This window comes from Cheilinus undulatus, linkage group 1 (assembly GCF_018320785.1).
Source record: "Cheilinus undulatus linkage group 1, ASM1832078v1, whole genome shotgun sequence".
In the NCBI taxonomy this organism is placed as follows: Eukaryota; Metazoa; Chordata; class Actinopteri; order Labriformes; family Labridae; genus Cheilinus; species Cheilinus undulatus.
Genome location: NC_054865.1, coordinates 16968108 through 16993901, shown reverse-complemented (window position 1 = coordinate 16993901; position 25794 = coordinate 16968108). Strand labels below are relative to the sequence as shown.

General features: G+C 38.6%; 1 protein-coding gene across 1 annotated transcript in view; it reads left to right on the top strand.

Annotated features, from left to right (window-relative positions):
- spon1a (spondin 1a) overlaps positions 1-25794 on the top strand; it is a 155208-nt gene that overhangs the window by 120152 nt on the left and 9262 nt on the right. The window contains exons 8-13 of the mRNA XM_041788799.1: positions 6780-6981; positions 11974-12114; positions 14926-15001; positions 15119-15301; positions 22931-23101; positions 23223-23390. Of these exons, the coding sequence (XP_041644733.1) occupies positions 6780-6981; positions 11974-12114; positions 14926-15001; positions 15119-15301; positions 22931-23101; positions 23223-23390 (941 nt within the window). The remainder of the gene's footprint in view (positions 1-6779; positions 6982-11973; positions 12115-14925; positions 15002-15118; positions 15302-22930; positions 23102-23222; positions 23391-25794) is intronic.

The window sequence follows — 25794 nt, the reverse complement described above, 5'->3', positions numbered from 1 at the left end:
GAACAAAAAATTGTTATTGAGTGCTATTGAGGTGAGACAAGTGATGAGGCCTAAGGCTTTGAATTCTATTAACATTTCAGCATTTCCAATTCAATTGTCTCAAACTCTGTTATTTTTGAAAGAGATTTTTATGTGTTTTGCCAAAATTGTTTTTTTTTTCTGTGCCATAAAATACATCTGAAGTTCCCACTTGTGAATTTTTAAGTGCAAAATAACAGTTTGAAGCTGATTGATGGTGACATTAAAGAAGTACACACTTAAACATTTTTTTCCAGCTGTACACTTGAGTATCTGACTGTACTATGATAAAACACATCAGTGCTGGTGTTATGTCTGACATTTGCACCAAACTGATAAATATCTGCATTTTACGACTTTTAATTATCTCAAACATACATCTGCTTTAAAAAATCTTTTCTGATGTTGGTAGGTTTCTATGTCACAAACTTTATATAAAAGGTAGAATGTTACCGTGTCTGACCATCTTTACCTTTCAGAGACCAGTCCCATCTTCTCCTGCACCTGCACTGCTTCAGCTCCAAGAGCTTTGGCTTTAGTAACGTTGGTACTGGAGCAACGACCCAAACAGATAGTGCTCAGGACCACAACAGTCCAAAATCCTCCACCTCAAAAGATCCCTCTGAGGCAGCAGTGCTGCAGGACTCTCTGTCGCTTTCTGGCAAGGGGAGTCACTGTCACTTCCTCTTCATCTGGAAAACCCCATCTTAAAAACAAACAAACAAACAAACAAACAAACAAACAAACAAAAAAGTCCTTTTCCCCTCCTTCCTCTCAGTACCAGACTGCTCACTTTCTGTGCATTTTTTGATATCTTGAAGTGGGCGGAGTTAGCTTTGAGCTGGGGGTTCATTCACACTTTAAAGTCAGTCCACCAGAGTTTAGTTCCTTTGCAGCCTAACATTAGCTATTTTCTAATTGCATTTACACCTCAAAAATTAAAATGACATTATAATATTTTTTGTATAGCCCTTTTTTGCACCACAGAGTTTATTTTCAGCAATAATCATATCCATTAAACAGCCATGTGCTTTTTGTCAGTGGGTCCTGCACAATGCTAACTTTGTATGTATGTCAGTCCTGCAGTGCAGTCATCATCCTGACTCAAATGATACAGCTATCAAATCTCTATGAAATATCCAAATATTCATCATATGAAATATAAATTGAAAGGCACCAGCATATGATGAACTCCTGTCCTGAATTAAAACCTCAAATATCAGCTTAGAAGTGACTAACATTGTGAAGGTTACAGAAGTCTATTTTGAAGCCCTTTTTCAGGAGTAGAATTGTCTCCAAAAGTAAAAAGAAAACCCAGAGTGTAAAAATCACAAGTTCTTGAAAACCTCAAATAGCTGTGAAAATCATTCCCATTATAATTTTGGCCAATCTGAGCTTTTTACAGAGTCAGGGCGCAGCAGACACCCTGCCTCGGCTCAATTCAGACTCTATTCATTTGGACAAAAGCACAATCTAATATGATGGCTGTCTGAATTACGTTGTACCTATGGAAATGAGGCAGAGGCTGCAATGATTCATTGCTTTGTTCATTAACTCAGAGAAAGTCGAGGCACACTTCAGGTCATGGCATGGAAATGCTGAAAGCAGAGATGGAAATTTGATTCAGAACTTGACATTTAACTTTTAGTTTCTGTATGTCATTAACCTCTCACATTAACACAGACCCGGAGTCTTTTAGTATAGTGCCACTGAGGCGGGTAACATTGGATTGGTTCAAGCTGCTTTAGTTAAAAGACTGTTGCTGTATTGTCCTGTATGCTTTACATGACAGACATGGAATTTTTTAAAGCCTCTGTGTAATCCCAGAAAAGCTTGCATCTGTTTATCTAGTTTACACAGAGGCCATCCATCTATTTTATTGAATCAATTTTGCTGTAAAAATGAGTTTTCTTCAACAAGTTATATGTTGGTCTATGGGATTAATCTGACTATGACAGCCCATAGTGTTAATAGCTAGGTAAATTTTCCCTTTAGTTTTTTTAAAAGCTCTTACAGTTCTGGGGTTTCAAGACAAATGAGTCGAAGATGAGTATTATGACTTCTATTCAAATGAAGTTCAATTAAAGTAAATGTATTTTTAAAGCCATCAAATAGTTAAATGTTTTAATCGTGATTAACACTGACGTACGACAAGAGGTGACACAGTTTATGAAAACTTAAATTACTTTTGAAGCATAAATTGTAGCCTCTTAATTTGTTTTTTTCTTCTTGGAGGTCACTCTTGTGCCACCCAGTGACTCTATCCATACCTTCAAATTCCTTGTGGAAGCTTTTCTAGCGAGCCTGGAACTTGGGGGACTTTCTGTGGATTAAACCCACACCAGTGAATCTGATATGTAACTTTTTAAAATAATTTTTTCAATATTTTTTTTCCCCATTTCCAGTACTAGATGCTAATGCTAAACACCATTTTGTATCCCACAATACTTTGTGAGGGGCTGTGACAACCAATGGCAGGTTGTCCCGTCACTGTGTCATGTTTTGTCAAACTGCACATGTAAGACAGGAACTGCTTTGAATAATGGCACAAAGAGAGCGAATACAAAAAAGCGCAAGGACTTCTTTTAAAAAAAATGAAGATTTTGAAGACTTTTTTCGTCACAGAATGATTTATTTTTTCACTTTTTGTCCCTGAAGATATTGGAGGACAACTCTGTGCAAGAAAGTCTTAGTCATTATTGTTTCTGTGTGTCACATGTAAAAATCTTTTGAGTTTGAATTTTAGTTTAGTTTTTTTTTTCCTTTGCCTTTTTAGTCCTATAACTTCTTCAAGATTCAAGTGACATTATATGAAGGACCAAACCTGACAAAATTAAAAATAAATGAATAAATGTACTAAATAAAAACAAAATAAAAAAGAAAATATATAAATGGAAATAGATAGAAAAAATAAATAAATTCAAATGCTAAAGTATAAAGGGCTATTGGCATCCTTCATTAAGCCAGTGCAGTCATACCCGACCTACAGATTCTGATGAAATACCACCAATTTAGGACTTTACTTTTCAATATACAGTGGAATAATACATATTTCCTAGGTCCTTGAAAAATGTCTGATGAGAACCATCTATAACTCTTTGTTGTACTGTATCCTCTTCCTAACACAACACATTACAGTGTTTCCTCTTTCAGTCTCCTCACTAAATTTCTTTTGATTAGTTCACCCACTTTTCCCTTTTTATATGAGATCTAAATGGCTGCAGTTATGACAGCCACAGTACCCCCATGACAGTCGTCTGGCTCCTTGTTGTCTCCCCACTCGCACTCTCTTGTCAGGCATCTTCCTAATAGAGGAAAGGACTACTCTGGTGTTCTGCTGGTTTTTATTTGAGAAATGGCTGCAAGAAATGAGCTGGTTGTCAACTGAGTGAAATAAGGAGCTTTTGAAGACAAGAATACAGCTGTTAATAGGCAGACTCCTTTTTTCTGTCACACTCTGAACTATCTTTAACCGCTGATACTGCAATAGTTTATGTGGACACACTCATGAACTTCTAGGTTTACTTTCAGGATAGCGTCTGTATAACATCAAAACCTTTCCTGTACATGAAAGATATCTTTGAGCTGTGACCCTGTCCTGACTTTGCTGCTAAGATTCATTAGAGACACATCCTCCCCCAATAAAATCATCTCCTAAAGAGTTAGTGCAATCAATGGAGAGTTGGTTGGACTTTGTCACACACTGATAAACTGGTTTGAGTCTTATTTAAAGGACAGAGACTACTTTGTGACACTTACTTCACATTTGAGCAGACATATATAATAAATAAATTAGTTTGATTTGCAAAGTTACCATCACCTTCAGGACATTTACCAGGTTACTGGACTAATATCTCAGCAGGGAGTGAACAAAAGTTTTCATGTTCTATACATCTAGATCTACTGTAGATCTCAGAAAACTGCAGGTCTGTTGAAAACTTCAACACTTTTAAACCAAGGCATAAATACCTTTTATTAGGTAACACCAGTCGTGTAGTGGTCCATGCAGAAGGTGCAATACTCTTAGTCTATATACTCTTTAATAGGTATACTCTTTACTCAGAGACTGAAAAATAAGTGGGTGTATTCCATATACCTGTGTATACCTTCACTAGGTGACAGTTTATATAACGACACACTTTCAGCATTAATGAAGCATTAGTAAATACTTAGACATTGGAGAGAACAATTTATCACCGGTGTTTAAGTTGATCATCTCTTTTCTGTTTTTGAACAGGCTCTCTCCCTCTCCTCTCCTTTCAGTTACTGGTTTTTAGTGCCCGGGTAGCTTTCTGAGATAACCCTCAGTCCCACAGCTCTCACTGAGCAGAGACTCCAGAGAGTCAGGTCAAGTTGTGTCTTCCCTGGGTATAACGCTTTTTCACATCCTCACTGGTAATCATTAGTAAAGAGCACGAGGGCAGGATGGAGTTTGCTGAAGTCAAATGGATTGATAACAGCATCATTACAGTGAAAAGGATTCACTGGTTAATTGTCTATGTTACTACAGCAGTCTTCTTCCTGCTAATGAATCTTAAATTGGGTGGGAAACTTTGTCTAATTAGTTTAGCTGTCAATCATGTGTCAAGACAGATGGCTAAGGCTGTCTGTTTCCTCTGCCTGAACAGAACAAATTTAGTGTGGAGGGAGATATGGACCAGAAATATAGGACTGAAACATGTCAAATTAAAACATGTCAGTCACCATGATTTTTAGGCATGACCTCACTGTTCTGCTTTTCTAAACAAAGTTAATTTTGACTTCCCAGATGAGCCTCCCCTTGAGTGTATTATCCACTTTCCCATGTTACTCTTAGTTTTTTCTGCCTTTTTTCTGTTCTTAATCCTTTTAGAGCTCAGACATGTTTAACAGCTGCTGTTCCCCGGAGGCCTCATGGTTTTGTTAAAATGTTCCCACAATTCAGTGTGAGAGAAATCCCGATGGGGCAAATATTGACAAATTTAAAAAAATATTTTCTTTGTTCACTACTGTATCTCTTCAAGCCTGCAAGTGCTGTGGAGTGCTCTCCTTTATATATGAGCTGTTGTCATAACTCTGAATTGACTCTATCAGTTCTGAAATGCATGGATTCTCTTATAATCTGATACGAGCAAGTATTTTTTCAGGGTTTTTTAGAGACAAGTTCTCTGACATTCATCCATAGTTTTCAGAACTGCCAAATTTCCTAAAAAGTTGAGTGCAGTGACAAGAAAAAAACAGAATGTGATGGATTTCATTGAATTTGTCGCCTATATGAGTGCGCAGATGGTTGAGTGGTTTGGGGCGCTACCCATGTGCGCGGGCGGCCCAGGTTTGAAACTGGCCTGTGGCCCTTGTCTCTCCCCACTCTCTCCCCACTCTCTATCCACTGTCCTTCCTCTATCAAATAACGGCATGAAAAGACCCAAAAATAAATCTTAAAAAAAGATGCCTATATTTGATTAAAATTGTGCAAAGACAACATATCAAATGTTGGAAATGGCATATTTTTAAAGTTATTTTTGGGAAAAATAAATTTATTTTATACACTGTTGTTTTTATCAGTTTAAAAGTCAGCAGCCCTGATGGTAGATGGGTGAATTTATGCACACTACACGGCCAACCTGCAAATTTGGAAAGGCTCTATCAATGCAGAATAATACATGCAGGGCAACTAAAAAGACAATGCATTCTACAGGGAAGGCCCTTATTCCAGCAAGACCATGCCAACCACATTCTGGGCATATTACAGCAGCATGGCTTCTGTTAAAGAGTCCTCGGACTCCTGCTGATAAAACTAGCCTTCATGCACTTCTGACATCTCAATCACTGAAAATATGTTATCAGTTATGATGCATAGAATAAAGCAAAGAACCCTCTGAACTGTTTTACAGCTGAAATTTTTCATTAAGCTTAGATAATAACACATTTCACTTTAAGAATATAGAAATGTGTCTTTGAAGATTCCAGAAAAGCAGAAAAGTGATGCTACAAATAGGTAAACATTACTCTGTCCACATTTTTAAACAGGTTTCTGCCGTTTTCTTTGAAATTGGTGTACAGTTTTTCAAAAACAGCAGCATTTCTTAGTTTCAGCATTTTACAATAAACCTTGTAAAGTTTGAGTCTGAAACAGCTGTGCCCAGTCTGAGAATGAATTGACCAATCAGTGCCATTAGAGGAGAACCAGGTGGTGGTTTTAAGTGTGGTGTAGTTGTACTGCCAGCTGGTAAACAATGGCGACCGGTGTAGAGATTAACTAGGATGAAGCTGTAACAACAGTTTTTTTTTTTTAGAACTGGACAGCCTATCTTTAGTAAAAGAAGCGCAAAGAATCAAACTGAAAGCTTTTCTTGACAGAAAAGATGATCAGCTTTGGCACGAGTTTGCTCCACCAACTGGCTCCAATTATAGTAAACAATGATGTTGGCTACTGTGTTGAGTCCACTCTCCAGAGCTGCACGGATTAACTACGTCATAGGTTTTAGCACACTGATTAGCCCGTATAAATGTCTAAGCAGAAAGTCTTTGTTTTAATACTTTCCAGGTTATAACAGATTGTAGCTAGTCTGCACTGCAGGTGGCATCATTAGATTCTAACAAGTTCACAAGTAGCTAAGACGGTATATCACTGGGTTTGTTCTGCTTTAGGCATCAGGTCTTTTTAGGTGACCCTGTACTTCTTTAGGACACACCTTTATGTGAAACATCCATCCAGTCTTTTTGGAAGCTTTTACTCCTCCACTTTGGTCCTCTCTGACCTCTCTTTATCTCTTCCTCAGGCGGGCCGCCCCCTCAGCTGAATTCTCAGTGGACCGAACTCGTCACCTCATGTCCTTCCTGACCATGCTGGGCCCCAGTCCAGACTGGAACGTGGGTTTGTCTGCTGAGGACTTGTGTACCAAGGAATGTGGCTGGGCGCAGAGGGTGGTCCAGGATCTGATCCCCTGGGATGCGGGTACAGACAGTGGGGTGACATATGAGGTCTGTAACGACACAAACATTTACAGAATACCTACTTCAAAATGTTTCTTTGAACAGTGTCTGGTTCCTTTTGTTGTATGATTTTATGTACGTCAGCTAAACCGTATAGTGGTTTTATTGGATTCTGCAAAATTGTTTCATCGTTGATCATTGTTTCAATTAAAGCATACAGAGATGAAGAACTCTCTGTCATCATATCTTAAGAAAACTGCAGAGTCTGTCTGAATGTGTGACTCAGCTCAGGTTATAACCCCACAGCCCAGCGCCAATTACAGACTTTTGCAAACGGTTTCTTTTCTCCTCCTCCTACCCCCTGGATAACCTTCGTCCTCACTCTCATCACCAGCTGAGTCTTCCCTTCACACTCTCATTTTGACCTTGTCATTAAACCAAACTCTTCCTCTTCATCTGTCTGTCTGCTCACATTCCCAATCACTCTCTCTCTCACCTCCTCACATACTGCCAGTCTGCAACAATTCACTGTCATCACTCACCAAATCCTCCTTTAACAGCCTTCAATGCCCCCCCTCCGCCCGGCACCCTGAGGTGCTGTCTGCTGTGAGCTCAGTGTCTCCACTCAGCACTCAGATTAGTATGTGAGCATGTTTGTCCAAACGCTGCGATGACATGTGTGAAGCCTCTGATCGATCCCTCAGACCACACAGGAACTGAGGTTTCTTATTTATTTCTGCCTGCCTCAGGAATAATTTCACCCTCTCCTTTCTCTCCTATTGCCACTCACAAACACACACACAAACACGCACTCCTTTGTCTGCTGCGCCATTCTGTTTACTGACACTTTGTGACTCACACAGACTAAAGAGAGGCAACTCAGGGACATTTAGGAACCTTCACGTTGTATTCTGTTAAACTCCAACTACTCTGGGTAGACTGACTCTGTCACTTGGACTAAAGAGCATTCACACTTCTTCTTTTAGCAGCTGCAGCCCACTGTCTTCATAGTTTGGATTTAAACAGCTCCAAAGCAAAGAAAAACATCTTTAATAGTGCACAATATTAAGTTCTGTAATGCAAAGCTGCTGTGTCAGGTCACAAAGGCACATTATCTTATAAAAACAGGAAATTATTGTTTGAAGTTTGTAAAAGGACTCTGTATTTCAGCTTGTTTATCAATGCCGTTTGCAGTGGCAGCTGCAAAAGTTGCCGTGTCACACAGCTCACGACACCAATTAAATAACTTAACCTTCAGGGCCATGCCTGTCGCAATCAGCATCAAACATCAAACCTCTCCACTTCTTTACTTCCTTGGATCTTAACATATAGACTTAATTAACATTCTTGTCCCTGATGTGTGGTGGGTTTAATCATCCAGTGATCTACTTGGATATGATTCAAAAAAGTCTTGAGTATGTCCTGTTAACTAAATAAGCCATAAAAGGACAAACATACATGTCTTTTTAACTCAGTTTTCCCATGGTAATGAGGAAAGTTTTTTTTTTTTTTCTCTAGATCTTGACTTAATCTCTAAAGATTGCAAGTGTTCCTGCAACAAATTATTTAAATCTTCATACAAAGAGAGTAATAATCATGATCTCAATACAACAGCTGAAATTTGCCACATCACAAAAGAATGGAATTAAATTAAATGTGCCAATTATTGTCCACTCAGGGCTTCTGTAGATGCCTGAAAATCATAACAGTGTGAAGGAAAGTTGTCTGTAACCACAGCTCTTCTGTCATTATACCCTCAGGAACCACTTTGATGCAGCTTTCCCCCCCAAAAAAAGACATTATTTCCAAAGAAACAATCAGACCAGTGGTTCTCAACTGGTCAGGATACAGAACCCATCATCAGTAAATTATGACAAAAAAAGGTTAGATGGAACAAAACATAAATGATCAAAAAAGAGAGTAAAACAAACTATTTTTGATAAGCACACTGACGCAAAATCCCTGGGAGGACGGTCATGTTTGCATTTTATTTTAGCCCATTTTTGAGAGGGGTCTGGCTGCAGACTGCAGCTCTCAGATGACCCTAGAGTCAGCTTTATTCATAAACAAAGTCTGGCAGTCATATTCATACATATACCACATTAAAACATCACAGACTAAGAAACGTTTCATAATAAAACAGAACAAAGATCAGATGCGTAATCTGGGATTAAATTATGTATAAGATAACATTGGTCATGTAGCTTCGTTTGCTTTAGTTTTAGCTACGTAGCTATTTTACTTGAATAAAACATGAGCTTATGTAATTTACAAAACTGTAAAAGGTGTACAGTCTTCAGCTACGTTACTTATGTAGCTTATGTAAATTTGTTACCTTTAGCCTTAGCTATATTAGCAATGTTCGTGTTTTTATGGAGGACAAGGGTTTTCTTTATCCTATAAGCCAGTGCCACTCAACCCGCATGTTGCTCTTGAGTGACAACCTACAGCTCTTTTAAGGCTTACTTGGGGAAAGAAAACTCCTAAAAATCTTTATGAAGGTAAACACTGTCATCAGTAAAGATTCATTGTAAGTCACATCAATAAATCTGTTACCCACACAAAGAAGACAGGCTTAAACTACCAAATTTAATCCTTTATTTTTTTAATCAGGATATTATTACCATCAGTCACGCTCAACGGAGGGGCGTGCGTAAGAGAAAAGAGCAGAGGAAGTCCACAGTAGAAGTCTCTTCAGTAAGGTCATTCATTGAGGTGTGCTGTCTTGTGTTTAAATTGAAGCTTCTTATGCCCTTGTTTTAACTTTTTTCTTCAGTCACTTCTCCTGATACTCTCTCAGACTCATATTTTATGCTGATTATGCTGATGCACGTCATCATCAATGAGCATAACACATACGGATCACATGTTGAGATATAATAACATCTAGTGAAACTTATCCAAACGTGGGGGTTTTATTTGATTTTTAATGTTGCCACTAAGAAATATTGTCAAAAGAGCAGAAATATAAAAGTAACGTTCTAAAATGAGGAAGAGCTGAACAGTGGGTCTGGTAGAGCTGCAGGTGAGTGGCAGGGCTGGATTTAGTCATTTGGGGACCCAGGGCGAAGAAAAATATGAGGCCCCTCCCCCTTTAACTAAAGAATTAATAATGAATGGGAAAAATTAGAAACCATCTCTTATATGTTAAAAAAGTCACAGAACTCCAGTAAATGCCCCAGTGTGAGGTATAAATACCCAAATAGCCAACCATAATTCATCAGCTCTTTGAAAAACACCTCAAAGCTCAAACTCAGCTTATTCTAATATCTTAAAATTTTTTTAGGCCAGGTGGAACTCACATAACGCTGGTGCCAGGCCAGATACAAGGTAAATTGAGATACAAGGTTGTGGCCTGATGTCGGTGATAAATAAAATAAATAAATCCTCATTTTCAGTGACATATTGTTTCTTCTGACACTATACAGACATTTTATGTGCCCTATTGCATCCCACTGAAGCCCACAATTATCCACCAGTTTACAGTTTCATTTCATTTCAACTACAGATTAACTGATCTATGATCTACCTTACATCCCCAGTTTGGATTGTGGCTCTCGCCAAAGTATTTTCAAGACAGTGTGGCTCTTTGGTAGAATAAGGCTGAGTACCACTGCTTTAAGCAGACTGTCCAGTTGGCATTATTCAGTTTTTGTTATCAGAATTTGCAGGACAGGCTTTTCACTTTTGGTATCTTAAACCTTACTCCAAGGTCGATAAAGAGAGTTGTGGCCTGCAGCCAGACATTTCCCAAGGTATCATGGCAACTGATAATTTCTCCAGAAGTTACTGGTTTTCCTAAGACAAAGAAATAAAATCTTTGAAATTTGTCGAAATCTTGACAAAATAACCAAAATGTAGTTATTATTGAAGGAAAACAAAGTGAAATGCATGGATTTGTGTCTGTGTAGGGCTTCCATAGATAATGGACAAATTTTCTAGGCTCACCTTCAGGATCCACTGGAGCCTTCAACCAGTTGAGAACCACTAAAATAGACCATCAAGATATTTGTTCTTCAGTGAAGACATCTTATAGGGAAAAAAAAAACACTTTTTTGTAATTTTGCCCTTATATTTGGATATCCAGCATGTCCGCCAACTCACAAAATGTGAAATAAGTCAATCCAGTCCTTTGTTCATGGGCCATCTCTGTTGGACAACATGAAATCTGATGGTCTGTTCAAAATCTGTGTCCATTGTGGCTTGCCCCTAAACTGGGATCTCCACCTATGGCAATAGAAGCACACAGCTGTAAACCAAGCCTTGTGAGAAAGGCTGGTTGGAGGTGGTTCAAACAGGGTCCCCTGGTACTTGATCCATGTTGTGTTTTGACAAAAGCACAGCACAGACATTTCCCCACGGGGGACTGTGTCAAAGCTGGAAAGATTCTATGATTTTTCAGCTTTAAGTCTAAAACAATTAGGTGTTTAAGTCTTTACCTTTTTGATGTTAGAATTTGACAACTTGCTCAACTCCATTAAACCTTACAGCCCCACTGTGTGAAATTATCCTTCTCTCCAGAGTTAATGTACTCATTTGTGGACATTGAAGGAAAAGGCTTTGTTGGCACTGGTGCAGCACTTTGGCTTTTACAAATATAACAGACTTGTAACAGAGTGATGGCTTCCATCCCTCCCTCTCACTGTACAGTTTTATTTTGTGGTCACTCATTACCCTCTCCCTCTCTCTCACACAAACACAAACAGAGCTGCTCTATCCTGAGTGTTTTTTTTTTGGGTGGCCTCAGTGGGGGGTGAAGGATGAACTGGTCGTCTGCCTCCAGACAGCCTCTGGCGGTGATGCTTTTATCAGCCCCATGCTGGCAGACCTCTACTGCTGTTGACTAATAAGAGCATCTCCCATCTAAACGACTGCGCTCCTCCACAGCTGCTCTCTGACTTCATGACTTGTGTAACTTTGAGTAACTTTGGTCATCGCTCTTCTGCATGTGTGTTTCCAAACAAATCCTGAGTGTAGGTTTCTTTTTAATCCCACAGATTAAAAGCTTTGTGTGTTTTTTGTCTTTGTGCTTTTTTATAGTCTCCCAACAAACCCTCTTCACCTCAAGACAAGATCCGACCCCTAACCAGTCTGGATCATCCACAGAGTCCTTTCTACGACCCTGAGGGGGGCGCTATCACTCCTGTGGCTAGGGTGGTAGTGGAACGCATTGCAAGAAAGGTTTGTTTGTTTTTACTCAGCTATTGCTGCTAATACAGAAAGTCCAAACCAAGAACAACTAAGTACTGAAAATAACATGGACAGTAGTCTTAATGATCTTGATGCAGGGCATGACATTTATGATACAATATTTTGATAGTTGAAGGTAAACTTCATTCATGCAGCTGTGAAAACTGAAGTGATGTTCAATAAAAGACCAAACTTTAAACAGGAGATGAAAGTCGCAAAAGGTATAAACCCTGTGATAGTTTCGTGCTTTGTAGTGGTATTATGGTAAATTGCATCATCTCGATTGAATAAAATGAAATTCAAATCAATCAGTTTAATTCAAACTAGAGAAAAGTCCTTTCTTTTATGTTTAAACAAGCAATAAAGTTCCAGTTTGTGTTCTGAGTCATTTTGAAGTTGATCCTCGGGTACTTCCAACTCACTTTTACATACTCACTTCATCTGATCAGTCCTCTGTCTGTGCTACACTCATAAATCAGCCAATACAGCTTGAAACAACAGCTGACATCTTTTACTATCCGCTGTGAAGTGAAGCTGTGTAAAAGAGTCAAAATCAGGTGCAGAGAGGATGGAGAGACCTGTCCTTCTTCTCTATCGCTGCTCAGCAGGTACGATGCCGAGTTTAATCCTGTTTGTCAATACTGCCATTGATCAGTCGGGTGTATTTCCGGTATTTGCTGTGCGTGAGGTTGTAGCCTTTTTCACAAGGTGAAATAAAATCATTGGGACAATGTGAGTGCAGAAAAACCTAGAGTGTTAAAATCTCAGTGTTAAACATGTCGGAGTTGGTTTTAACCCTCAAAGTGTAATATTAACTCCTTTCTGAGCTAAATGGCCTTCAGTATAGGAGTTACTTGACAGTGTTACTGCATTCAATGTCCATTTAACTCTGTGGAGAGTTAACCGAACTAATCACCATCCACTGAAATCCCCCAAATCTGAAGGGCCAGGTTTTCCCATCATGCATGAGAAAATATGATGACAGCTATCTGGAGTTTGGTTTTAAATGAGAACAGGGATGGAAGACTAAAATGTGTTGTGTGTCTTCATGTGAAGCCATGAAGCCCGCCAAGCTAAAGTGTCATCTGATAACAAAGCATGCAGAGTTTAAAGGCAAAACAAAACATGTTTTCCAATGAAAGGGTGAGGAATACCTCCACCAGAAAACAGGAATGGAGAACCTGACCACGACCTCAGGAAAAGCACAGAGGGCTTCTTATTTGGCTGCTCAAAGGGTCGCAAAAATTAAGAAGCAACACTCAATAGAACAAGAGCTAGTATTTAGGGTGAAGTGTTTAAAACACAGCATCTAGAAGTACAAATGACAGTTAACATAGTTTAATCAGCATGAGGATTATGTGAGGGAAAATTTTCTGCCCTGTATGGAGTCCCTCACCCCGAAAAGTTTGAAAGCCCCTGTCCTAAATCACTCTGATGACCACTCAACAGTCACAGAGTTAATCTGATGACCATTCATCAGTCAGAGTTATGCTGATGACAGAGCTGTGAGCTGAGAGGAGGAGCAGGAGAGCCACATCCATTTCCTGAGAGGGGCGGGGTCAAACAGCTCATTAACATTCAAAGCCACAGACACAGAAACAGCTCATTCTGAGCGGAGCTGAAACAGAGAGGTTTTTTTAGACATGCAAAAATCCAATACTGGAGTGTTCAGCAAACTTCACAGGCATGTTTTGGGGACCTCTGAGACAAATATAAACTTGTCTCAAAGAATAAAAAAGAGTTGCTTCACTTTATATACACATTTGCACTAGTCAACTACAGTATCTGCTCAAACCCTTATTTATTTTTTGCTTCTGATCATGTCAAGTCAGCATCCTTGCACCCTCTGCACATGTTGCAACCATACTATCTGATAACAAAGCATGCATAGTTTAAGACTTGTATATACTAAAAAAAAAAAAGAAGCAAAACTAATTGGAGTCTAGTTTCTTGTTGCTTAAGCATAGTTTTCCATTAAAGGTGATTCTGATTAAAGGAGTCGATAAAAACACTTGGTTAGTGTTAAGGTTCCAACTCTCCAAAAAGAGTTAAACCATCATGTTGTGTCGTGGACACACATAGACACTGTAAAAGTGTTAGTATGAACTCTGGCAGTGTTCATAAGAGTTTTGAGCAGGTTTTGCTGAGAGTGATTAGAAGTAGTAACTAATGTGTTATTCAGTTTCAAGCACATCCAGTAACATTTCAGCTGAATTTGTCAGGTTATTGTTAAAAAAAATATCTTTTTACAAATATGTGAAAGATTGTTTCTGGTAACAACCTGACTCATTGTAACTTTAACCAATTATCACCTTTTCTGGAAGTCGACACATATCCACAATAAAAAAAAAGATCATCTCACTTGTGTTGTGATGCTTCACAAAGAGCTTCAGGGAGTAATATGACAGAAAGCATAAAAAAGCCAAAAAGCCTTTATGGCTGGTAGTAAAATTCACTCTCTATGAAGTATAAAATTCTCCTTATTATGATTTGATGGGTGGTGAAACACATCACCCGGAAACTCTGGCTTCATACCAGAAAGTAATAAAAGGTTAGCAGTTCTTTAGTGGCATCTAGAGGCAGCTGTAGGGACTTCATCATTTGTTTACACCAATCACACACTCACATAACCACACACTCTCATATATGACATATATGTCAACACAGATATAAAGACTCTTCCTTAGCATGTGATTATGTATAAAGCAGCACGTTTAGATAAAAACAAGGCACCCCAATGCGACAGAAATCCTTCAGTGTGCTTCCAAGCATCACTCTTTGTGTGTATGTGTTTCTCCACAGGGTGAGCAGTGCAACATTGTGCCAGACAATGTGGATGACATTGTAGCAGATATCGCCCAAGAGGAGAAAGAGGAAGGTCTGGACCATGCTCTCATTCCTCTCCCTCTCTCTTTCTGTGTCTAACAGAAGATTGAAAGCATTGTTAAGAGCAGTCGGCTATTACAGTGCCTTTTCGCCCTTCTCTATCCTGCAGATGATACTCCTGAGACATGTATCTACTCCAACTGGTCCCCGTGGTCCGCCTGCAGCTCTGCCACCTGTGAAAAGGGCAAGCGGATGAGGCAGAGGATGCTGAAGGCCCAGTTGGACCTTAGCGTGCCCTGTCCACACACCCAGGATTTTGAGCCCTGCATGGGGCCTGGGTGCAGCGATGAGGGTGAGTTTCTACATTAAGACTGAAGGTTAATGTGTTTGGGAACAAATAAAAGAGTCCATGTGGATGATGAAGTAAAAGTCTCCTAAATAAATCAGGGTTTTTTTTTTTTGTGTTTTAAAGGTTGAGGTTCCGCTTTTATGAGCTCTTTTGTTGAAATTTTAGGATAATAGGTTTTATTACTCTGATGCTTTGACATTCTCTAAAAAAGGATGGCTTGTTTTAAAAAAAACAGCTTTTATTGTGAAAGGCTAGTGATAATACTCAAGGGACTGTTCTGTTGCAATTAGATGAGAGCAAAAGAGGAGGCAAAGAGCACACTTTGTTCTTATGGCAGCCTTTTACATTTTATTGTAATTCAAATGAAATGCCATGAGGTCATTAGATATATTTTGAAAGATGAGAAAGACTAATTCACTCAAGCCACATGTTTTTTTCACCCTCCTTTTTTTATGAAATGTCTTTGTGTCTCTTTTCTTTTTTGTCCTTTTATTTTTTTTTGTCACAGAAGCAGCAGGCTGGGTTTCTGTCAGTGAGTCGGTCTGCTGCTTTGTGTCCTACCATCATGTCTAAACCAGTAATTTTTTAAACATAAAGACTCTGATCATGCTCGGTTCTGTGAGACATCACACACCTCCTTTCTTTAACATATCTGGTAAAAGGACGGTATATGCTTTATGTTCATCATCTAACACAGATGAGGAATCTTAACTTAGATTATCACCAAAATTCCTTCATACGAGTGTACTTACATACACTTGAGTACCCGGTTATAAACCTGATTCTAGTTTTTATCATATTCAGGGTATGGTGTTACCAAGCACAAAGAGAAACATGGTTATTCATAGCCCTGTGTACATGATGAATATCAGTAGGTTTTTTAGTACTGTATTTGTGCAGGTGCTTGTGATGCTTATTTTTGCATCAAAATAAAATGAAAATTTGAAATCTGAGAAAAAATAGGCCACGGTGACTCATTTTGGTGTTGGCACTTTTATTACCAACTTGGCCTTGTTGGCAATAAAATAAAGTGTTGACCTCAATTCGAGCGACAGGAGAGAAACAGGAGAAGAAACAGCAACAAATATCTAACATGTCCTCACCTCTGACTAGGGTTACCCTTAAAGGGGGAAAGCTTTCAGCCCCTGAGGGCCAGCAAAAACATGATCCATCCTAAATAAAAGCAATGATAGACACATCTATTTTAAACAAAAAAACTCCACAGTATCTTCTCACCATTATCTATCAAGGCAACAAAAATACACATTTTATTTTCTGTTGCTTCAGACTATACCAGAATGTAAATCCCCTTTTCTTAAGATGATATGAGCTTTAATCTTGTAATGTTAGCACCATGAGCCAAGACAGTCTGGCTGCAGACATTTGTGACAGCCACTCTCATAGGCCTTTCATCTGAGACACCATATATCTCAGGACAGAACTGCTGTAATTTGGCGGTACAACAGATTTAAATTTTTTTTTCAGCTTTATTCAGAAACAAATTCTGGCAGTTAGATTAATGAAATAACTACATTGTGCACATTTACATACAGTTTTCATGCAATAGGCCTACAATGGGGAAATGGCTGATTTTAGTGATGAAAATTAAAAATGACAGATTTTACTTTTTTCCTCAATAATGAAACCATAAAATTACAGAATGCATGATTAAATCATGCAATGGCTATGAGATCAAAAAATGGGGTTTGAATGGGAGCCAGTGGGACGTTTTTGTCCGAAAGTGACTTGAAAGGGTTGTAAATTTTAAATCAGATGCTACACAAAAACTAATAATGAATCAAAGTTCTGGTTAATGTTTGACATACCCAGGACTGATTTTTAAAACACCCCTCACCCCCAATATTAGTTTTCTGGAAAATAATTACTGTTTTGTGTGTTTTTTTTTTTTTTTTTTTTCAGAAAAAATATTACCATTCTGTAATCACACTGGCATTTAAAGGGTTAAAATCCTGATACTTATTCAATATCTGATTGTTTTGATCAGAACTGAAGTTGACCAAAATATTTGACCAAAAAAGTGGGAAATATGAATGTATACTATTTTTATTGCCATTTTTGAAAGTGGACGTTTTCGTCTTTAATGACATGAAAGGGTCGTAAATTTGAAATCGGATGCTACACAAAAACTAATAATGCGTCAGAGTCAATATTTTGGCTAATCATTGACATATCCAAGCTGGATTTAGAAATAATACACCATCTATTTAACATTTGGTTTGAGGAAGATATCACCTATTTTTGCTTTTTTTCATAAAAAACTACATTGACTTTAAGTAATCAAACTGGCCTTTAAAGGCTTAAAATCCTCAGAATGATTAAATGTTTGGTAGTATTGAGCACAGCTGAAGTTGTTTAAGAGATTTATAAAAAAAAAAAAAGCAGAAAAAATATTAATCTTTAAGTTTTTATAGAAGTTTCTTGTATGTTGACGTTGTCTTTTAAGGCTTTAAAAGATAGTAAATTTGTTTCACAGTGTTACCCTGACCTCTTAGAACAATTAAAATTTGAATTTGAAAATTAGCCAAGAAAGATACTTTGTAAAAAAAAAAATTAGACCATATGGACTAGAACAGCCAAAATGGTGAGCAGAAAAAGACAAAAAATGTGCCCAAATGGACAAAAATGTCCTTAGTGATGCCTGAGGGTTAAACCTTACCCCAACCTTAAACGGAAGTTTAATCTGATTTTATTTTGAAAGTTTTAGTATGCATTTCCATGCTGAGATATACAGCGTCTCAGATGAAGGGTCTGTGAGAGTTGCTGTCAGAGATTTATGATCTGTAGCCGAACCTTTCTTCCCCAAGTTGGCCCGTGAATCTTAACTTGTAAGGCAATAATTAGAGACTCTGCATATCTTTGCAAAGGCAAAAACAGAAGTTGGGATATGAGAAAAGAAAAGAGAAGAAAATGTGCCTGTGACCATAACAATAGCTTATGAACAAACTGTTTTCACTCAGCTTCAAAGCTGATCTGTGCCTAGTGGACGAGGCGAACGTTAGCCAGGGGGCCAGTGCAAACCTTGCTGTCCCATTTGTTGATATTATTAAATCACATCTATGCAACTTTGGTAATTGGCTCTTTGATAATTATGGAAGTCAGCTCAACTGTACGACTGAATTGTTTACAACGTGCAACCATCACTCATGGTTAATGTGCTCACTATACGGTCCGATGGTCGTGCACGACTTGAGTGCTCTCACTGCACAGGTGAATTCAGGACGGACTGAAAAATGTCAGTGAAATTTCCTTTGAAAAAGTCTCACTTCCTGAGGTTGAGGTTGTATCTTTATAAAGAAAAAAATCGCACAGTGTACGCTTTTCATTCAGCTTATGAAGGGCCCAGCAAATTAAATCCTGTCATTACCGAAAGACTCAGGTCTTTTGTTGCTTGAGAAGTAAGACCCTCCTGTTGCTGCCACCATGTCGGTTTTGCTGATATGTCATTTGGCTAATGTTGCACATGTGCAGGAGGTTTGCAGCTGTCAGAAGGCATATACATGCTTCAGTATTACCTTATTTTTCTGAGTTGACTAGGTAGCAAAATCAGATTTATATGATTTAACCACATCCAAGCTCGAATGCTATGGAGCGTGTCAAATGTAATGTTGGACTACATGTGGTAAATAGATAGTGACTACTGTGATTCCCCTTTAAATCCCGGTACATTGTGGCATCACTCCTGGTTTCTTTAAAAGGTGTTTGTAACTGTGTTAAGCACCTAGTGTGTATAAAGTGTGCCACATAGCCTGAGGTGTATCCTTCTTTTATTTCCTTTAAAAACACAAATATCCTACTGGCTCAAAAGTACAAATCAGACCTGTAAACATGCAGCAGTGGAGAAAGTGAGGCACCTGGACCAGTTCAGTGCCTTGATCAAGGACTTCTTAGTAAATTTCAGGACGGGCACCTCTTTGGCAGGCAGTCCCAACTTCCATTTATGGATCTGGACCTGGTCTTTAGCGTATGACCTTCCAGTTCCTAAGCCAAGTCTGTACACACAGCTGACTATGAACTTAACTCTCCAAAAAAAAAAAAAAAAAAAAATCTTATCTGCTGAGTGCTTTCTTACTTCAATACCACAAGATTATTTCAGTCAGAAAACTTAGTATGAGTTGGTTTAATAATGTTAATGGTGGCAGCACGACACTATTTGTATTTGGTGTCAGGGAAGAAATGTGGTAATATTAAAGAAGCCTGGAATACCCAGTAATAATGTATTAACTATCAAGCAATTACTTGTAATATTGTGGCAATTCTCTGGTAAATAGGTGGCATTTTACGAAGTAGTTCTTTAGAAATAAGATAATACATTTCTTTATATTTAGAGAAATATTTATATGTAGTTTTAGGGTTAGGGTTGGGTTAGAAAAGATAGAATTGACCACTGACACTACATGTAAGGTGTAGGTTGGGCATGAAAGTCACAGATAAGATGGGATAGATTTTGGTAGGCATGGAGTTTGCTGACCAACTGTTAGAGTTGAATGTAGGGAGTGAGTTAGAGTTGGGGTAGGGTCAGAGGGTTGAGGTAAGTGTTGGGGTAAAATGTCTGTAATATGATTGTGGGAGATGCTGCATTTCAGTGTGAAATCAGTGCAGCTCTAGTTGCCTGGCTAAACTAGCTTACATGCATTGCTCCACTAATAAGTTAATAATGATATGTGATTGTGTGCATAGTGGCTCTCAAAAACCTAAATATAAGTCTATTTTTTAATCTGGGCTTTGAAAATGAAATGCCTGCATGATTGTAGAAATTCAATGCACTTGTGATCCCAATCCATCCCCTCAATATAAAGTATTTATACTGTTCCTAACTATTGGTGACATTTCACAGCTGCTGCTTTTTTCACGACTTTTCCTTTTACCTTTCATTCCTGCATATGTTGACTCTGATGTCAACATAAATGAGGAACATCATTCCCGTCGGAGGAGCTGCTGACTTCTTAGATTTCTTACTGACAAAAAAAAAGGGATGAAGAGCTGTCGGTGAAACCTATTACAGCTGCATGTGTTCACTAATCTGAAATGACAGGCGCAGATGAGAGGATATGATCCTCTGTTTGTGAAACTTTTTTCCTGTTTTCTGTTTGTCTCCCTCCTTCGGCAACAAATGACTTCAAATTTGAGTTGATAAGAAAAGAATCTGTTGTTTTGTCATGATGGGAATCCTGGACAATTTTAATGAGACAACATGAATAGCAGTCTGTCTCCTGATTTGTGTTAGCGTGTTTTTTCATCAATTCTGCTTTGTAGATTGCAGCAGCGTATAAAGGATTAGATATTCAAAAACACAAGAGAAGATTAGTTTGAGATATTACATTATTAGTTTTAGGAGTTTTCAGATAGGAAAAGTCAAAATAACCAACACTACACATTTGAAACAAACATGGATCTAACAAGAAGAATCAAAATTATGTTTTAATCTTTCAGAAATAATGAATATAAAACAAGATGATAACTTTGTTGATGCATTTTGAGTTTTCTAGCAGTAATTGGAATCTGGATTTTTTTCCTTCTAGATGAGAACTGTAGAGACAGAGGTGTCTTTTTTTCTTTTAAACAGTAGGTAGTGGTGAATGGCCTGGTGGGTTATCACACGCTTTTTTCCAAATCTTCACAAGCCAAGACAAATAAAAGATGGCTAGAGAAGTAATTTAATCTAGCTAAATAATCCTGCGGCTGAGACTCATTGACACTCAGCTGCACCATCTTTTATTTTCTAAGCAGTCATTTTTTGATAAATAATAGTTAATCATACAGACTGTTTATAACATTAAGCATTTTTGGCTTGTTGCTTTTATCTGAGAGTATAGGGGATAAAGTAGGAATGGGGGAAAGGATTAGGAATTACATGTGGGTAAAGCAGCTGTAGTTTGGAGTTAAACCTGGGCCGGCCCTTCTTAGAGGACCATTCAAGGATTCCATGAGATGTCACACACTCAGGGAACCACACGCTGGTGGGAAAGGAAGGCCACGGTGATGACGACAGTACAGGTTGCCACCTACGTGTTTTCACCTGTTTCATTTGATTTGTGTAAGTGAAAGACACTTGTTGCTCAACCGGATGCACTTTCATCTAAAAAACGTTTCTAGCAAGAAAATATATGACTTAATAGGTGTGTGTGTTAAGCAGGACTAGTGTTGAACCTAGATGCTAGACGCAGAGGCTGAGGCAGGAGAGGTTGCAAACAAGGATTTATTTCCTATACTGGAGTTGAGAGCATCTTGATCAGAACTAGTCTGGATTGCAGAGCAGTGACAGAGGAGCAGAGATATATCCAGGTCCAAGGCAAACTAGAAGTTGCAGGAGTTGAGCCAGGAAGGCTGTGGGCAAAGGAGAACAAGTGTAAGAAACTCGGTCCAAAAACATGTAGAAGCAAATACATAGATGGATGGAACAAGACTGACCGAGTAAACAGAGTCTACAATCTGGCAGAGTGGGGGAGTTGAAGCCCAGTATTTGTGGTGGAGTTGATTTTAGATGGATTGCAGCTGCAGCTGCAAGGCATGCAAGGCCCTGTGACCATTGTTCACTGTCAGTGGAGCTAGTTGGTGAATTGAACTCTTGCTGAAGCCAGCTGGGGGAAGAGCAAATACAACAAAAAAAGCTTTCAGTGTGGTTCTTCTATTCTTTCAACAAGCAATTGTTGTCCAGTTCTGACAAAAGAGATCCTGATCAGTTGGCACAGCTCAGTGGAGCTGCTTGTTTGGTTCCCAAATGCCTCTTTATTTGATACCAGCTAGGCTTTTTATTTTAAAAAAATGACAAAGGATGGAGGAAAGGAAACTGTAACTCAAACAAGAGCTAACCACAGTGGCTCACACAGAAAAGCTGTTTTGCAGCACAAGCTTGTTCATGAACAGCTCATCATCTCTTAGTCTCTTACCCCACAAGCTCTATTCAGTTGATAGTCTTATTAGGGTTTCAATTAGAGTATGTTTGTGACAAACAAAGACTGTTTTTATATGTTAAAGGGGCTCAGCTAGCCTCTTAGCTCAGGACAGGACTTCTCAAAACTGTTGTCCCCCTTCATCTGTCTAGACGACACAAGATGCGACACAAGGAGGTCTGCAGAACTGAGTAATTTTTGATACTGATTGCTATACGCCAGGTGAATCAGTTAAACAGTGCTTAAAGTTATTATTATGTAAAGTATAAGGATTGTATTCAGTGTTCGTAGAAATCTTTTGATGATAATTGCAGTGTAGAGATCCATTTAGAGCTGTAGAGTAGTTCCCTTCATTCCCATTCATTCCTAATGGCCGCCCCCCACTTCCTGACCCCCAACAGACATTCCAGATCACACGATTGCATAAAACATATTATGCTGATTTTATATTCTTTGTTTATAGGTATATTTAACATTTCAGGGTGTGAAATCCCCCAAATGTTCATGTTTTACCTGTTTTGATTCTGTGCTATCTAAAACTTCTGTCATCACAGTGTACACAGATGACTTTATTTCTGTGATGAAAAATAACCAAAAGAGGGTGCATCTTAACAAGGAAATGATGCTTATCAAATTAAATACAGATGTTGCTGTTAAATTGTTTTGTCTCTCCTGAGGCATTCAGGCATACTCTTTATGTGTGTGTTTTTACTCTTTTTAGATGCCTCTACCTGCATGATGTCAGAGTGGATCACCTGGTCTCCATGCAGTCTGACCTGTGGGATGGGTACACGTTCCCGGGAGCGTTACGTGAAGCAGTTCCCTGATGATGGCTCAGTGTGCACCCTGCCTACAGAGGAGACTGAAAACTGTGTGGTCAATGAGGAGTGCTGTGAGTTTTCTTCCCCTGTTATCACATTTTTTTGTTGACACGACCTGACACTTCAAACTATAGACCTACTGTTCTCTGCACTGTAGATTTACTTTCTATTGTCTGTCCCCCTTGACCTCAGCTCCCAGCAGTTGCCTGGTTACAGAGTGGGGTGAATGGGATGTCTGCAGTGCAACTTGTGGCCTCGGCATGAAGAGGAGAGAGCGCATGGTGAAGATGCCTCCTGCAGATGGCTCCATTTGTGGAGCTGAGGTGCTAGAAGTGGAGAAGTGCATGATGCCAGAATGTCGTGAGTAGAAGAGTTTTCAGGACAACTTTTACTGACACCTCCTACATGTCAAATCTGGTAAAGATTGCTTCATTTGGCAATCAGACACAAAGACTGGTTTATTGATATCTTTATTGAACTATGAATAAATTAAATAGGAACCACTTAAAGTTAATTTACATTTGACTATTAATAATTGATTTTCTCCTAGAAATAATGTTATCATATTTAAAAAAAAAATCCCACTCATTTATACATTTCATATTAGACAGAATGTTTCATTTTTGAGGTGAGGTTGTATTTAACCAGACACTTTAGTCCCAGGAGAGGCTGGCCTGTGTGGCCCCTTTAGGGGAGACCAGAGTGCCAGGACAGAAGCAAGGCTGTAAGGACATGCAGATGGGGCAGTTTGCATCAATTAATCTTTGCTAATTTTCAGAAAATCAGTGTACATTATTTACTAATTTTATTCAGGGGAAATCATAACCCTTCTACACCATTTTCAAAAAGTTTCTGATGTTCACCCAACTTTTCTCATCTGTGATTCCTATTTAACTAAGAACAAACTCTAACACTAGAGAGCACTCTTGAGCATGTTTGAGTGTTGATATAAAAGGATAAATGATTGATTTTGCACCTATAAGATATAAAATATGATAGATAAAAAAAGTCACAATAACATTTATTTTCAATAATATTTCTTAATTTAAAAAATTGATTAAACACTTCTATGTTAATCATAAATGCATGACTTAAACAGCCATGACTTATTTGATCAGAACGGCAAAATTTAAAATGACATGTAAACTTGACAAATTGGTACTATTTTTTTCATTAAATACTTATTTAAAACAATAAAGACTCATGTTCACACAATGTAGACACCATCATTTCACTGGAGCTGTCATTGGGCGAGAGGCAGGGTACACACTGGACTGGTTGCCAGTCAATCGCAGGGCTGACATATAGAGACAGAAAACCAGGAAAGCTCACAGCCATTTTAAGAGTCCCTGAATAACCTAATGAACATGTTTTCGGTGGTGGCAGGAAGCCGATACCTGGAGAGAACCTGCAACAACGCATGCACGGGGAGAACATGCAAACTCTACACAGAAAAGCCCTGCCAACCAGGGACCTTCTTGCTGTGCAGCAACAGCACTAACCCCTAGCCCCAAGCTACACAGTTTTCTTATTTTCTCTAGATGCATCCTTTCCTTACTACAGTAAAATGTATTTTGTTTCTAATGAGAGTGCTATCTGAATGAGTGATTCATCTGATCTGATTTATGTGTTTGTTTTGTATATATTTTTTAAAAAGTACTGCCACTGATTATATCAATTCTCTGGGTCAAAGCTCATTTAAAATTGACTGAGGCAAAATAGAAAACTGTTCTGTGGTCACCATGCTGTTATCAAAATTTGAAACTATTTTTGAAACCACAGACAGCTTGTCCTTTGGACTAAATAGGAGAGGAACCATTCAGCTTGACACCAACCGACAGATCAAAAGCCTGCCTGTCTGATGGTTTGTGGTTGCATTAGTGCCTATGACATGGGCAGTTTACACATCTGTAGAAGGCACTATCAATGCTGGAAAGTGTATGGCGGTTTTAGAGCAACATCCAGAACATGTGTTTTTCAGGGCAGGCCTTGGCTACTTTAGCAAGACGATGCTAAACCACATTATGTACCACATCCATCACAACAGCATGGCCTTGCAGTGGAAGAATGTGGGTGCTGAACTGGTCTGCCTGCAGTCCAGACCTTTCACCAGTAGAAAACATTTGGCATATCAATAAAAACAAACCAAAAAAAAAAAAGGTGAAGGAGACCCAGGACTGTTGAGAAGCTAGAATAACAGACAAAAAGTAGACAACATTACTCTCTCAAAACTCCAGCATCTGGTCTCCTCACCCTGAATGTTTACAGACTGTTGTTAAAAAAAGAGGGGATGCTACACAGTGGTAAACATGGCCCCATCCCTACTTTGCTGAGATGTGTTGCTGCCATAAGATTCAAAATGAGCTAATATTTTTTCATGAAGTGGTAAAAAATCTCAGTTTCAACATCTGACATGTTGTTTGTTTTCTGTTGTAAATAAAATATGGGTTTATGAAATTGCAAATCATTGCATTCTGTTTTTGTTTACATTTTACACAAATCCCAACTTTTATGGAACTGAGGTTGTAACTCTATTTTTTTTCTTTACAAAATAATTTAGCAAGAGTGTCATTTCTTCTCCTCTCACTTCTGTGTCCCTTTTGTGTGAGGAAAGAGCCCTGCAGTCTCATGCCCTTATATTGGCATAAAAGCACAGTTTCACTATGCTAGGAAAACGCACACAAGCCTTCAGCTTACAAACCCATGGTATTCGTCAATTCTTAGGACAGGTGTGATCAGTTCAGCAGCTTGAGAATGCTTTTCT